The 12892-nt window shown below is 53.7% G+C and overlaps 1 protein-coding gene across 12 annotated transcripts in view; it reads right to left on the bottom strand.

Annotated features, from left to right (window-relative positions):
- NTRK3 (neurotrophic receptor tyrosine kinase 3) overlaps positions 1-12892 on the bottom strand; it is a 398804-nt gene that overhangs the window by 162001 nt on the left and 223911 nt on the right. For 6 of the 12 annotated variants that reach the window (XM_080651651.1, XM_080651650.1, XM_080651653.1 and 3 more), the window contains 2 exons: positions 9453-9611; positions 5136-6471 (listed from right to left, as the gene is read on the bottom strand). In XM_080651651.1, coding sequence (XP_080507777.1) covers positions 6286-6471; positions 9453-9611 — 345 coding nt within the window. In that variant the 3' untranslated portion in view covers positions 5136-6285. Of the gene's footprint in view, positions 1-5135; positions 6472-9452; positions 9612-12892 lie in introns of those variants that run through there. The other 6 variants (XR_013959681.1, XM_080651648.1, XM_080651645.1 and 3 more) reach the window with 1 other exon arrangement.

Below are 12892 nucleotides of genomic sequence, written 5' to 3'. Positions count from 1 at the left end.
TTTTTTTCTCTCTCTCCCTCCCCATTCTTCTCCGAAATCAATAAAAATATATCTTTAAAAGAAAAGAAAGAATAACTTCCAGACTTAGACTCAGGCGCTCCCATTTCTCATTGGGCTTTGGGGATGTTGCATTGGGAAGAACGTCAGCGGACACGGTGGATATCCAGGCTCTCAATCTACCCTCAGACTTCCAAGGACGACGTTGAAATTTGTCACTGTCGAAAGTGAGAGGAAACCAATTGCTCCCATAAGATGTTAAGCTGAACAACAAGACCTGAGTGCCAAGCGCCCCTCAGATGTCCAACCAGCCTTTTGTCACTTCCGTTATCTTGACACATCTTCTGTTAGCAACGTCTGGCTTTGTCGGCCCTAAGTATCTCTCGCAAGCCACGCGCGGGGGCGGGCATGGCGCACAGAGCAGCGTGCACCGCGGTGACGAGGGAGAACTAGTGGAGCTTGCTGTCCTGCCTCTGTACGATGGGAGACAGCCCAGCCCACGGGGGGACGACCCCGTTCCAGTGTCAAATGGCACAGCACGCCTTGTTTTAAGCTCGGACCTTGGTTAAAGAGGATGGGAATCTCATTTTCTTACTTTGACCAGGAATTCCAAGTACGATGAGGAGCCCCTGGCCCCCCAAGCTCCAGGATCTCCCTGCGAAACAGAAAGGTGTCTGTGCCCGCACACTGATACTGGGGCGGAGACAGCTCTGGGTGCAAAGTATGGCTCTTGTGCAGGCACTCCAGGGGCCGATCCTCTAGAGCAGTGGTTCTCAACCTTCCTAATGCTGCGACCCTTTAATACAGGTCCTCATGTTGTGGTGACCCCCAACCATAACATTATTTTCGTTGCTACTTCATAACTGTAATTTTGCTAGTTATGAATCGTAATGTAAATATCTGTGTCGCGACCCACAGGTTGAGAACCGCTAGCAGGGTCGCCTAAGACCATCGGAAAACACAGATATTTACATTACGATTCATTAACAGTAGCAAAATTACAGTTATGAAGTAGCAACGAAAATAATGTTATGGTTGGGGGTCACCACAACATGAGGAACTGGTTTAAAGGGTCGCAGCATTAGGAAGGTTGAGAACCACCGCTCTAGAGAATGCACCAGGGAAACAGAGGCCGTCAGAAGCCAGGATGCAGGCCTGCGTGTGGAAGAGCTGATGCTCACAGCCAAAGTCCTCACACCCATCCCCGTGACACACAGACACACGTCAGCATAGTCGGCAATGCCTTTCAGAAACAGCGAGCGATGGTCCACCTCTCAGCCTCTCTGCCCGTCCCTGCCAGGGCCCGGTTCCCCCTGCAGTGCCGGTGACTGACATGTCGACCCCCAATGGGACAGGATGTGGCAGGAGCGGCTCCTGTGTGACCTATCAGACAACCGGCAAGAGTGGCTTCCGGATGCTGAGAAAGCTGTCGTCAGCATGATCTGACTCAGGGAGCAACGAATGACCCGGCTGCACAAGAGGACACACTTCCCATCATGCCTTTCTGCACGCCTCCGAGGCCAGCTCCTCTCCGGCTGCCTCCTCCCCGGGAAGCGCCAGGCTCAAGCCGACCAAGCACGGTGGAACGGGTTTGCTGGCTGCAGGCAGACCTTCCCGGACGCCGTTCCGATTGAATACGCAGATACAGCGTACAAGGCACTGAGGCCTACACTCTTCCCTAGCAAGCACTCCAAAGCAATCCCGAAACATCTCCTGAAGCTCGTACAGAGATCAGAATAATGATACAAAACCTTGGAATTTTTCTGAAAACCTATTATGAGTTGGCCAAAAAAAAAAAAAAAAGTATTTAGTATTTAAAAAAAAAAAAAAGATTGATGATGATCCAGGGACCAAAACACATAGCGGCCACAGCACACAGCACCAAGGTCTGGGTGAAAGGTGCCACTTTGCGCTAAGGCGAGTGCCAGGGTGTTCCGGCAGGCTGGCCCTCCGCCAAGGCCGACAGCGGACTCCCGGGGACACTGGAGGCAGCCCTCCAGCTGCTGTGGGCACCCGGGCTCGTTCAGCAAGCAGGCCTGAACAACGCACCGGGAAGACCCCAGGCCTCAGGAATGTCTTGGCAACAAGGACAGCTCAAATCAAGATGATACCGCTGCTGTCCGGTTTGGAAAAGCGGGGCCAAGAAGCCATTCGCCATTCCTGCGTGAAGAAGAACGATGGGGATAGCCTGCATCGTCACACGCCACTCCTGACAACAGCAGGGAAAGGTACCAGCCCCTTGGGTTCTGACCCCGAGTTCAGATGGCCAGTGGCCTGCGTGAGGGGTGGGAAGGCGGTCTCCACCTCTTGGAACAGTGTCTGCCCACACGGGTTGTGTGGGTGTTGAATGGAATAGGATGGGGAGGGCAGCCAGGGGTCTGCTGGCAGCCTTTCTTAAAGGGCACGAGAGCCTGGCTGGCGTGGCTCGGTGGTGGAGCGTTAACCCATGAACCAGGAGGTCAGGGTTTGATTCCTGGTCAAGGGCACAGGCCTGGGTGGCAGGCTTGATCCCCAGTGTGGGGGGTGCAGGAGGCAGCCAATGGATGACTCTCTCTCATCACTGATGTTTCTCTCTCTCGCCCTCTCCCTGCCTCTCTGAAATCAATAAAAATGTATTTAAAAAATAAAGAGCAGAGAATGGAGTCCCTGTCTTATCTGCCCGGCTCCCCCCGCCAACATCCCTTAAGACTAAGTCACTGAGCCTTCCTCGTCCTCACTTGCCTTTTGCAATCCATTTCCTGCCGTTGGTAACTTTTCTTCCTCCTCCTCCTTGTCCTCACCCATCTTTACTTTCTCTTATTTATAACAAGCTTTAGTCCTCCCTTATTTCTAACAACTTAAAAAAAAAAAGAAGTAGGACCAGAACGCAGAATTCTTTTTAAGCTGCAAGGGACTCTAAGAATACCTAGTATAGCCTCTCCCATGTCTCAGATGAGAAATCTGATCATTGGAGAGCTTAGCTGACTGGGCCAGGGTCACCTGGGTCACTCAAAGGGGAGCCGGGATTCTGGCGGCCTTTCCATCCCTCCACGCCCACCTAACCCTCCCCGCCCCACGCGCATCCTGTGCTCTCGGCGTGACCGACTCGCTTGTGCTTCTAGGCCGAGCCTCGTGCAGCCCCACACGCGCTGCCAGCTCTCCTGTGGTGTTGGTTTCTGTAGGGTTTAGCACCAAAAAGATTTGCAGTGGTGTCGTCTGCAAGTGAGCATCGCGAGGGGAAGAGACCGCTCAGCCGGAGCCCGGGGGGCCGGGGGCCTCGTCTGGGGTGATTTGTGCGTGATCTCTGCTGAGCGGAGGGAGCGGCAAGTCCACGGTCTCTTCGCTGAAGGGGGCTCAGTGAGCCTCCACATCGCACTCCCAGGTCAGGGCTGCGACCAGAGGGCAGCACGTGGTTTAAGTCCAAAGTAAGGACCTGGAATGATCCCTGGCCATGGCACCCTACTCCCGGGTGGGCACCCAACTGCAGGTCCCTCCTGCCTGGTCCAGGGGGGGCCTGGCCTGAGTGAACAGGAGCATCGGGCAGCAGGCGGGACGCAGCTCACACGAGGCTACACCCTCGCAGACCCTCGGGCACGGCCTGTCGGGCTGTGGATGTCGGGATGCAGTGGCCTGCCGTGGCCACGTGGGCCGAAAGGGGGGGTAGGCGCTTTAAAAATAAATAAGTGAATAAATAGGGGAACCTGCACCAGTGCTTTTCGGGCGCGTGGAGAGGCTGGGAGGGGCGAGGAGGCCAGAGACACGCCTGGCCTGAAGAAGCCCCGGGCACTTGGGCCTCGGGATCGCTCGCAGGTGTGAAGGTGCGAGGGAGAGAAGGCGTCCCCTTGGAGCCCAGCCCTGCCCAGGCCGATGGACCCTCAGAGGCAGCTGCACCCCCCCCCCGCCCCCATCAAGGCCTGGGCGGGCCGTCCTGGAACTCCAAGAGGGACTGAGAAAAACGCCACAGTGACAGTGCTTAGAATCCAATGGCTTAAGACAGTGGTCGGCAAACTCATTAGTCAACAGAGCGGCAAACTGCAGCTCGCGAGCCACAGGTTTAAGGGGTAACGGGGCCAGGGGTCAGCAAGCACACCCCTCCTCTTGCAGGTGGGGAAACTGAGTCACGGCACGATGAGTCCACAGCCCTGACTCGCTACAGGAGTACGCACGCCCCTCCCCCTCCAGAGCCCCCGCCCCCCTCCATTCCCAGCGCCCTCCCCACCTCCTTCCCGATCCAAACCCCTGGATGGTTTCACTTGCCAAGGCTCGTAGGCCACCACGTAAAGCAGACTCTACGCTGGCCCGCACGGGCAGTAAGCGCGAGGTGCCCCGCCCCTGCCTGCCACGCTTTCCCACTGCTCTCGGCAGGCAGCTGACACTTCCCCTCGGCCCCGGTGACCCGGTCCAGCCACACGTTGGCCTGAGCCACCAGCCCGAACCCTGACTGCGCCCTGCGTGCAGCCCCACCAGCCCACAGTGCCCAGGGCCTCCCGTGGAGGGGGGTCACTGCCACAGGACAGCAAGGGGGGTCAATCCAAAGCACTCCCCTCAAAAGCCCTCAGGGCCGGGCACTGGGCACCGAGAAACCCCCTGGCAAACTCCAGCCCCCCCACCCCGCAGCCCAGTTGAGCAGCCCCCCCCATCCCTGCAGCCTACGGTAGGAGCACAGCTCTTGTCTGTTTGGATACAAACACGTGTTGGTCTAAAAAAAGAAGGGAAATCGCGAACACAGAAGTCAGTCCCGAGTTCCACGTGGGGAGGCCCACGCTGCAGGTGCCCAGGTGCCCAGGTGAGGACGTCCCTCCGCGGACAGGGCAGGGGGCAGGCCAGAGGCCCCCGGAGGCCTCGATGGGCAGTGGCCAGTCCATAGGTGGCTCTGTGCTTGGGGTGAGGTGGCTGGCGGGGCTGGAGGCCCGGAGGGTGCCCCTGGCCTCCCCGGCAGGAGGCTCTGTGGGCTGTGGTCCCACTCTGCGGCCCTCAGTCCTTGACAGCAGCGACCAGGAGGGCGGGCAGGGGAGCGGGCGCCTGCCCAGGCGTCTCATTCTGTCCCTGGGCCGGGCTTGTCCTCATCAGGATGCGGAGCCTGCGGTACTGGCCACGCACTGGCCTCTCCCAGAGAAGCACCCCCCCCCCCCCCAAAGCGATCTCTCAGCCCCTGCGCATCCACAGCAGCTCCCAGGCAGGCGGACACATCCATTCTTCCCGGGCCCAGACGTGAGGAGTGTGCCAACGGCCTGTGCAGCGGGTTCACCGCGGGCTCAGGAGACACCCGGGAAGTGGGGCCAGGATCTGGGGGAAGCAGCGGACCCCGAGGGGCACTTCCCATCAGGACTGACAAGGACTAAGTCTCCTGCTGCCAAGACCCTCTGTGTCCACGTGTGGAGACCCCAACGCCCTGGAGGCCTGAGTGTGGGAGGCGGGGCCAAGGAGTCCCTCCGGGGATGAAAAGGCAGGGCAGCGCCTCGAGGTGGGCTGAGGTCACAGCTCGTTCCTCAGTGGGTCTGTCCGTCCAGAAAGCCCACCGGTTCCTGATGCTCCCAGGACAGACAACACGCCCCTAGGGCGTGGGTTACACCCAGACTCTGTGGCCGCCAGGGCTGTGTGTCCTTGCTGCTCTTTGCTCAGTGTGTGGGCACCATCGCCGGCTCCCGGAGGCATTGGGACGACACTTTCCAGGATGGAGAAGAATTAGTTAGAAAACCGTCTTGGAGGAGACAAAGGCCCCCGGAAGAGGGAAGGCTTGGGGGCGTGGCCAGGGGAGATCGAGGCTCCGGTCCGCAGCAGGTCCTTGCTGAGCACGGCTGGTGCCAGGAGCCTGTTCAGGGCTGGAGGGCAGCCCCCTGTGCAGGGGATCGGGGTCCACCCAGCTCCTCCCATCCCCCATCTCTGTGCATCATCCAGGTCTTCTGCCCGAAAAGCCAGAGCTGAGGAAGCACGGGCCACAGCTTAAGTCAAAGGGAACGTTCGTCTGTGTTCGTAATGTTGACGATTTTCCGAGTTGTTGTAGTGTCGTGGTTTCTGTATTAGCAGCTTCTCTCGGGATTAGAGAAGGGATCTCTGTAGATATAGATAGATAGTAGGTATATAAATATATATATTATATATATATTATATATATATATATAGACGCCAACTGCCTTACAGGGTTTCTTCTTTCCTTTTTCAGTGTCGTATGTGTAGCAGGCACTTGAGTTTATATGAAGATGTTCGCTTCAGTCAAGGGCGGGGAAGGGGCTGTGAGGTGGAAGGGGGCGTGTGAGGCTGGAGAGAGGAGGCAACAGGCAAGACTCCGTGACCGCGGCCGCCGCAGGCCTAGCCGAGGATGTCCAGGTAGATAGGCGTGGCCTTCCCCAACGCGTGGAGGATTTTGTAGATTTCCTTGATGTTTAACCGCTGCTGCGGCTCCCTCTGCCAGCAGCCAAGCATCACGTCGTACACCTCTTTGGGGCAGACTCGGGGCCGCTCCAACACGCGGCCTTGGGTGATGCACTCAATGACCTGAAAGAGCGGGGAGAACGAGGACGTTACATCGGAGCTCGGCCGGGCCCCCCGGAAGGCCGCGGCTTCCCGGGTGGGTGCAGCGCAGGGCCCGGTACCCACGGCACAGGCCGCGGGCGGGGCAGGAGACAGAGCAGAGGCCTCGTGAGCCCTGTGTGTGCGGGAGACGAGGACAGGGACTGGCGTGGCATCGCAGGGGGGCCCACAGGTGTTCCTGGCGCTCCGCCTCCCGGCGGCCTTCCTGGATAGACTCCCGATGCACTCTCCTCTGACCTCGCTCCTGAAGCTGCTCCGGATGACCGGCTGCTCCGTTGCCCGGGAGTGGGGCTGGCCTCTGACCTGCCCTCCCCCTCTGAGGAGCATCCTGACTCTGAACCCCGTGAGGGAGCCTGGTACCACCTGGGCCCTCCGTGGCCGTCTCCCCTGGGGTCCCACTTCCTGGGGAGCTCCCCTCAGTCCCAGCCGCTGTGCCCCTCACCACGAGTGCCGCCACACCTCGGCGAGGCCCATGCTCTCCGCTCTGCACTAAACCGTGTGTGCCATTTATTTTAAAGGCCCCAGTGCAAGGGGGGACTCACAGCGCCCCGCTGGGCGGCTAGTGCACGCCTGACCTCACAGGAGCTCAGCATCCTGGCCTGCGGAATGGGGACCCACTGTCTGCTCTGACCGCCTCCTACCAGTGCTGTGGGGGCCAAAGGAGAACAAGAAGAGGGACCGCGTGGCCCCCATAACGCAGGGAAAGCCATAAAGGGGAGTCGGGGGACGCACAGCACCAAGGGCCGGCCCCACCCAGCTGGGCAATCGGGGGCCGAGCCTGCCATCTGTGGTCCGTTTTCAAAACCTCAAGGACCTTCTCTGCTGATGCTGAACATGGGAATTTTCAAGGTTTCACCTGCTGGTTCTCAGGTGCTGTAACTACTAACTCTCCCGCCATCTCACCGGGGGCACATCACCTACCCTGGGCTGCAGTTCCCTCACTTGAAGATAGGTGGCGATGACAAAACACACAGACACCTCTCAGGGAGCGCCTGAAGCCCCCTGTCTGTATTTCTCCTTCTATCTCCCTATTGCCCCGCGTCACTCTGATGACCCTGGATGGCTTGTCAAGCCATCATACGTCTCCTTCCGGGTCGTGTGGACCCCGGAGTCTGCGATGGCTCACTTCCCTGCCATCCTGAGAGGACCTGAGCAGCGCATGCCCCTACTCCCATGGGAGCCCCGTTTCCACCCATCACCACCTGCGGCCCCAGGAAAAGGGACCCAGTTCAACGTGCAGCAGCAGCTGCTAAGGCGACACCTGTGCCCTCAGCCGTGTCCCCCCGAGTGGGGGCTGACCAGGCTGTCAATCTCTGTAGAGAACCCGACTGCCAGGGACTGCTGCTGCTGGCTGCCGGGGCCGGTGGAGAGGGACAGGTGATGGGGGTGAGACGCCCGCTTCAATGCCGAGGCCTCACCAGGCCGTGAGAAAGGACAGACACACTGCTGGCTACCAGGCCAGCCTGGATGTCCAGGGCATCCGCCGCCACTCGGACCCTCAGCTCAGGTTCTGTCTCTACGGGGCCACCAGACGACCCGAGCTGTGCTCAGGGCACATGTCTGTGCATGTGTGTGCAGGTGTGTGTGTGTGCACGTGTGCCTGTGTGTGCCCACCACCAGTCCCACCCCAGGAAGAAAGTCGTAATTTTTTAAAACATCGTAACAATGGGTTCTGACATGCACACTTTATTTTTTTTAAAGGTCATTAAACTGCTTTGTCCTATTTTAGAAAATGCATTCAGGACCCATTCAGCTCATAAATGACGAGGTGCCACTGGTTACGTGGCCGGGGCCTAAGGAGGCGCAGATGAAGCCAGCTCCCAAGGGAGAGAGAACCTCTTGCCTATTCGGACACGACTGCGATCTGAAAGGCCCTGTGTGCACGTCTGTCCGGAAAGCAGAGGCCATGGGCATGAACCCACCTCGCCTGGGCTTATCGCGTCGGGGGACGGAGCCCCTCCTTGCCTACAAGCTGCACTGACTCCTGGGTCGGCCCGGCTCCAGGGCAGGCACAACAGAACCGCCCCGACGGGCTTTGGGAGCAGAAGGGCCTTGTGACCTTGGCCCGAGCCTCCCCCATGTTCTAGAACAGGGGTGGGCAAACTTTTTGACTTGAGGGCCACAATGGGTTCTTAAACTGCACCGGAGGGCCGGAACAAAAGCATGGATGGAATGTTTGTGTGAACTAATATAAATTCAAAGTAAAGGAGCGGAGGGGAGAGCAAGAGAACCGGATAGAACAGTCGGATCCGGCCCGCGGGCCGTAGTTTGCCCACGGCTGTTCTAGAAGCTCGCGCCTCTGAGACCCCGGCCAGTTCGTCTCAGGACCCCACGCGACCCCCCTTCCTTCCTTTGTCCTGCGTCTCACCAGGTGCGTGTGTGAAAAGCACTGAGTCAATACAGAGCTAAGGTGCTTGGGAATTAAATGGGATTTGTATTCTTTAGGATTCGTGTAAAAGTATCCACAGTGTTTATTGCTACTGCGTTAACCGTTGGCATTCCTGTGTCCCGTGAATAACGTGGGCTCTGCCCTCCCGCCTCACGGCTGGCACTTCCCAGCCTGGCAGGCCCGGAGCCCTTGGGACGCAGACGACTGGGCATCCTGAGCAGGGGTGCCCCCACAAGTGGCACAATCGAAGACCTCGCAGTGGCTCTGTCATCCTTGTTTCTTAGCGAAAGAGTGGTGATGCTGAGAGCAGCAGAGCAAAGAGAACCGTGACCTGCCTCTCAATCCGGAGATCTGATTTCACGCCCTCTTGGTAATTAGACCTCATTTCCTAAGCTCTCTTTCCTCCTACTCAGAAGCTCTCCCGCACCCCTTCTTCGGCCTCCGTCTGCCCTCCTGGCTCCGCCTCCTGCTTCATGCCCTGCGTCTGAGTCCTGGCCTGAGCTAGCTCCTGTCAGCCCCCGCCCCCACTCCCGTCGAGGCCCCCTGCGCCCGGTACCTCCGTGTTGGACAGCTGGAACCAGGGCTGCTTGCCGTAGGTGAAAATCTCCCAGAGGATGACCCCGAAGCTCCACACGTCGCTCTCGGTGGTGAACTTCCGGTACATGATGCTCTCGGGGGGCATCCAACGGATGGGGAGCATGGTGTGACCTCCCACCTAGCAGGGGGGAGACAGAGGCACAGAGGTGAGCCGACAGCCGGTCAGTCCCGGCTCCCTGCACGCTTCCCACGGAGAGGGACCCGATGCATTTTATCCTCAGACACACACCCCTGCGTGCAACTGGTCGCGGAGGCCAGTGCAGAGCCTGAGAGGAGGCCTAGAGCAGTGGAGGCAGCCAGAGGAGCCACCAGAGGAAGCACCTCCAGGAGGGCCGGCCCCTGGCGCGGAGGGTAAGGGGGGGGTCACCAGATGATTTCGGGAGGAGAGACGGCGTCAGGGTCTGGGGCTACAGGGCACCTGACCGTGAGAGGAAGTCGAGAGTCACTGAGCGAGGCATCAGGCATCAGCGTACTTGCAGGCCTCGGGTTCGACTCCGTGGCCAAGGCGCTCAAGACACAATATGGTCCGTGTGCATCTAATGTGCCTTTGGTTTCCACACGACAGCCCTGATGTTCTCTCACCACGACTTACGACTGTGTTTCCAGGAAGGGGACGGAGAAGTTCAAAAGAGCGGAAGACCCCATGCTGGTAAGAAGCCATGGGGGCCACAAGAGAAGACACAGCAGCTTTTAGCAAGAGCTCAGAGGCCAGTAAGGAGAAAGTCTCAAAACAGCCCAAGGAAGACATCAGCCATGGGGGGTGGGTGGAGGGGGGGGGACTACGGATCTGAGAGTCCAGGGCAAGAGGATGTGACTGAAATTGGGGTGCCCCTCCCTGAGAAAAACATTAGGGGGATCCTCAAGGCCCAGCAGGTTACTGGCATTAGCGTAAGTGAAGTAACAGAGTCTGTTTTAGAACTCGGACTAAGTGCATCATTAGTAAAGGCAGCCCTAGAAATGGGAACTTCTGGCTGATACACGAAATTTGTTGTTAGGAAAATGATTACCGCTGATAAAAAGAGCTCTCTGCGGATTCCTGATGAACTATTAATCAGAGGAGTCACTGCCAGCGTGGACCTGCTGGAGGAATCTTAATGATGAGCATTTAAGGAAGGATGACTTATGGGGAGATGGGCAATCTCGCTTCTCCAAAGAGAAATCACGTTTGCCGGGCCCCCTTGAAGTGATTTAGAAGATAAATGATGATATGGATTTGCAGACGTTGTTTTCGGCCTGGGATTTGATAATCAAGATAGCTCCGCATCAAGAGTAAAGACAGAAGGTGATGTTGCTTTCGGACAAGCCAAGACTCAGAAACTTGACCCCTCACAGCCTTTCAGGAAACGAAGACGCAGAAATTAATTGAAGATGTACTACAGAAAGCAGAAAGGAGATGTTAGAATATACACTGACTTGGGACATAACAAACAGTGCAAAGCAAATAAAGCCACACAAATGCAATTTAAATCTAAATAATGGCTGCTAATTTGGTAGCAAAATGGGATGCAATTACTAATAAAGGCTTGTATTAAACAAAGCCATAAAGTAAATAATAATGCTAATAATGCTAACAGTATCACCACTGCCACTATTAGCAATACTTATTTGGAACAAAACTTCTAGATAATTTCAGCCATAAGTGCATAGAAAATTAAGTAGAGAAATAATTAAAAGCCTGATAAAGTCTTTGTCCATACAAGTGACCGAAAGGGAGCTCACAGACAGTCATCAGCTGTTGATTATAATGACTTAAATTTAAATGAGCTTGCTAAAACTTTAAAGTAGCTTCTAGAAGAACAGATATAGAACACATAGCTTCCAAATCAGTTTAGGAAAATAGAACCAAAAAAACCTCTAATTAATAGCAAAATCAGTACACAAAGGAATGGGATAATGGTGAGTAGAAAGCAAAAAATGAAAAAGTTTAAGTAATGTCACTATAGACAATAAGTATGAATACTATCTGTTAAATAAGAAAAAAGTATATTAAAAATCAAATGCATGTTCTTTATAAAAGACATAGCTAAAAGAAAGTATCAGAAAATATTAAAGATGAAAGAATGCAAAAATACAAGAAACAATAAAAGGAAAGATGAATGTACGTTGACTATAGACTATTCCCGGTACATTATAACATATATTAAATAGATAATATATTGAAATTAAATATATATATGAAAAATTTCAGGATGCCAAGAATTATATGACAACAAAGTGATTTATAGCATATTTAAAGATGGTAAATTCACCATTATGATAATTATAAAGTTTTACGGTCCAATTAAGATAGCAACAAAAACGTATAAAGAGTGAAACAGGTTATAAATAAAAGGGAACTGACACCTATAATTAGGATGGGAAAATAAAACCCTTCTTTCGCAAGTTAACAGATCAGGAAGACAACGTAAGTGGAGGTGCGTTTCTAAAATACAAATAATGAGTTGTCACTCTTAGATGTGAGTGTTGTGTGTTTTCAGGCCTCCCTAAGAGGTTGCATATTATTCTCAATGATCTAAAAAACATTTATAAACACCAATCACTATGTGACACCTCAAAGGAAATCTAAAATGCCAAGGGGTCAAAAAGGTAAGCAACATAAAGTAGAAGTAAGAAACATTTACTGTACCAAATAAAATACAATAGAAACGGAGAGCAAAAGGATAATTTTTAAAAGGTGCTCTTTGGTCGATTAAAAAGAACACCATTTGGTTAAGAATACAATTGAAAATAAAATTTAAAACTGTCATAATAATAACTACAGTCTTGTTAATTGAGAGCTATGAAATATTGCTAAAGTAATTTGGGGGGAAAACTTATAGCACTTAAGCACTTATTTCTAAAATAATTTAAAATAGATTTTAATTAAATAAGAATTCTATTTTAAAAAGGTAGCAAATATGTACAAGGCAAATTTATAGAAAGCAGGAAAAAATAAATAATAAAGATATAATGAGGAATTAGTACAAAACAAAGCAAACAAACAACAAAAGGGCAGACGGAAGCAGACTATATCTACATAGTCAATTGCTAGTTCTTTCAAAAGTCATATAACTTTTGCAAGGTTAATAAGGACACAAAGGACACAATGCAAAAATGTTAAGAACAAGGCAACAATAAAATCTGAAGTACAGATGCCATGATTGAGTCACTCGAAAATTTTAATTTTAAAAAAGGTAAGAACAATAAAAACTTAAATACAAAACCAATTACAATTGTAGTGAAAAAAAGAAGCTACACATTAAAAATATGTACAAGGACCAGATGGTCTTATGGATGAGTTCTACTAAAGTTTTCTATCCTATTGATACTTTTCCAAACCAAAACCAAAACAGGAAGTAAAAAGAACTCCCCCAGCCACACTCTGTGGCTTGAATTCCCTGGTGACCCAATCAATCAAGC

Source organism: Plecotus auritus (assembly GCF_963455305.1).
Source record: "Plecotus auritus genome assembly, chromosome: 15".
In the NCBI taxonomy this organism is placed as follows: domain Eukaryota; kingdom Metazoa; phylum Chordata; class Mammalia; order Chiroptera; family Vespertilionidae; genus Plecotus; species Plecotus auritus.
The sequence above is the reverse complement of the archived record's forward strand: the minus strand, read 5'-3'. Positions and strand labels throughout refer to the sequence as shown.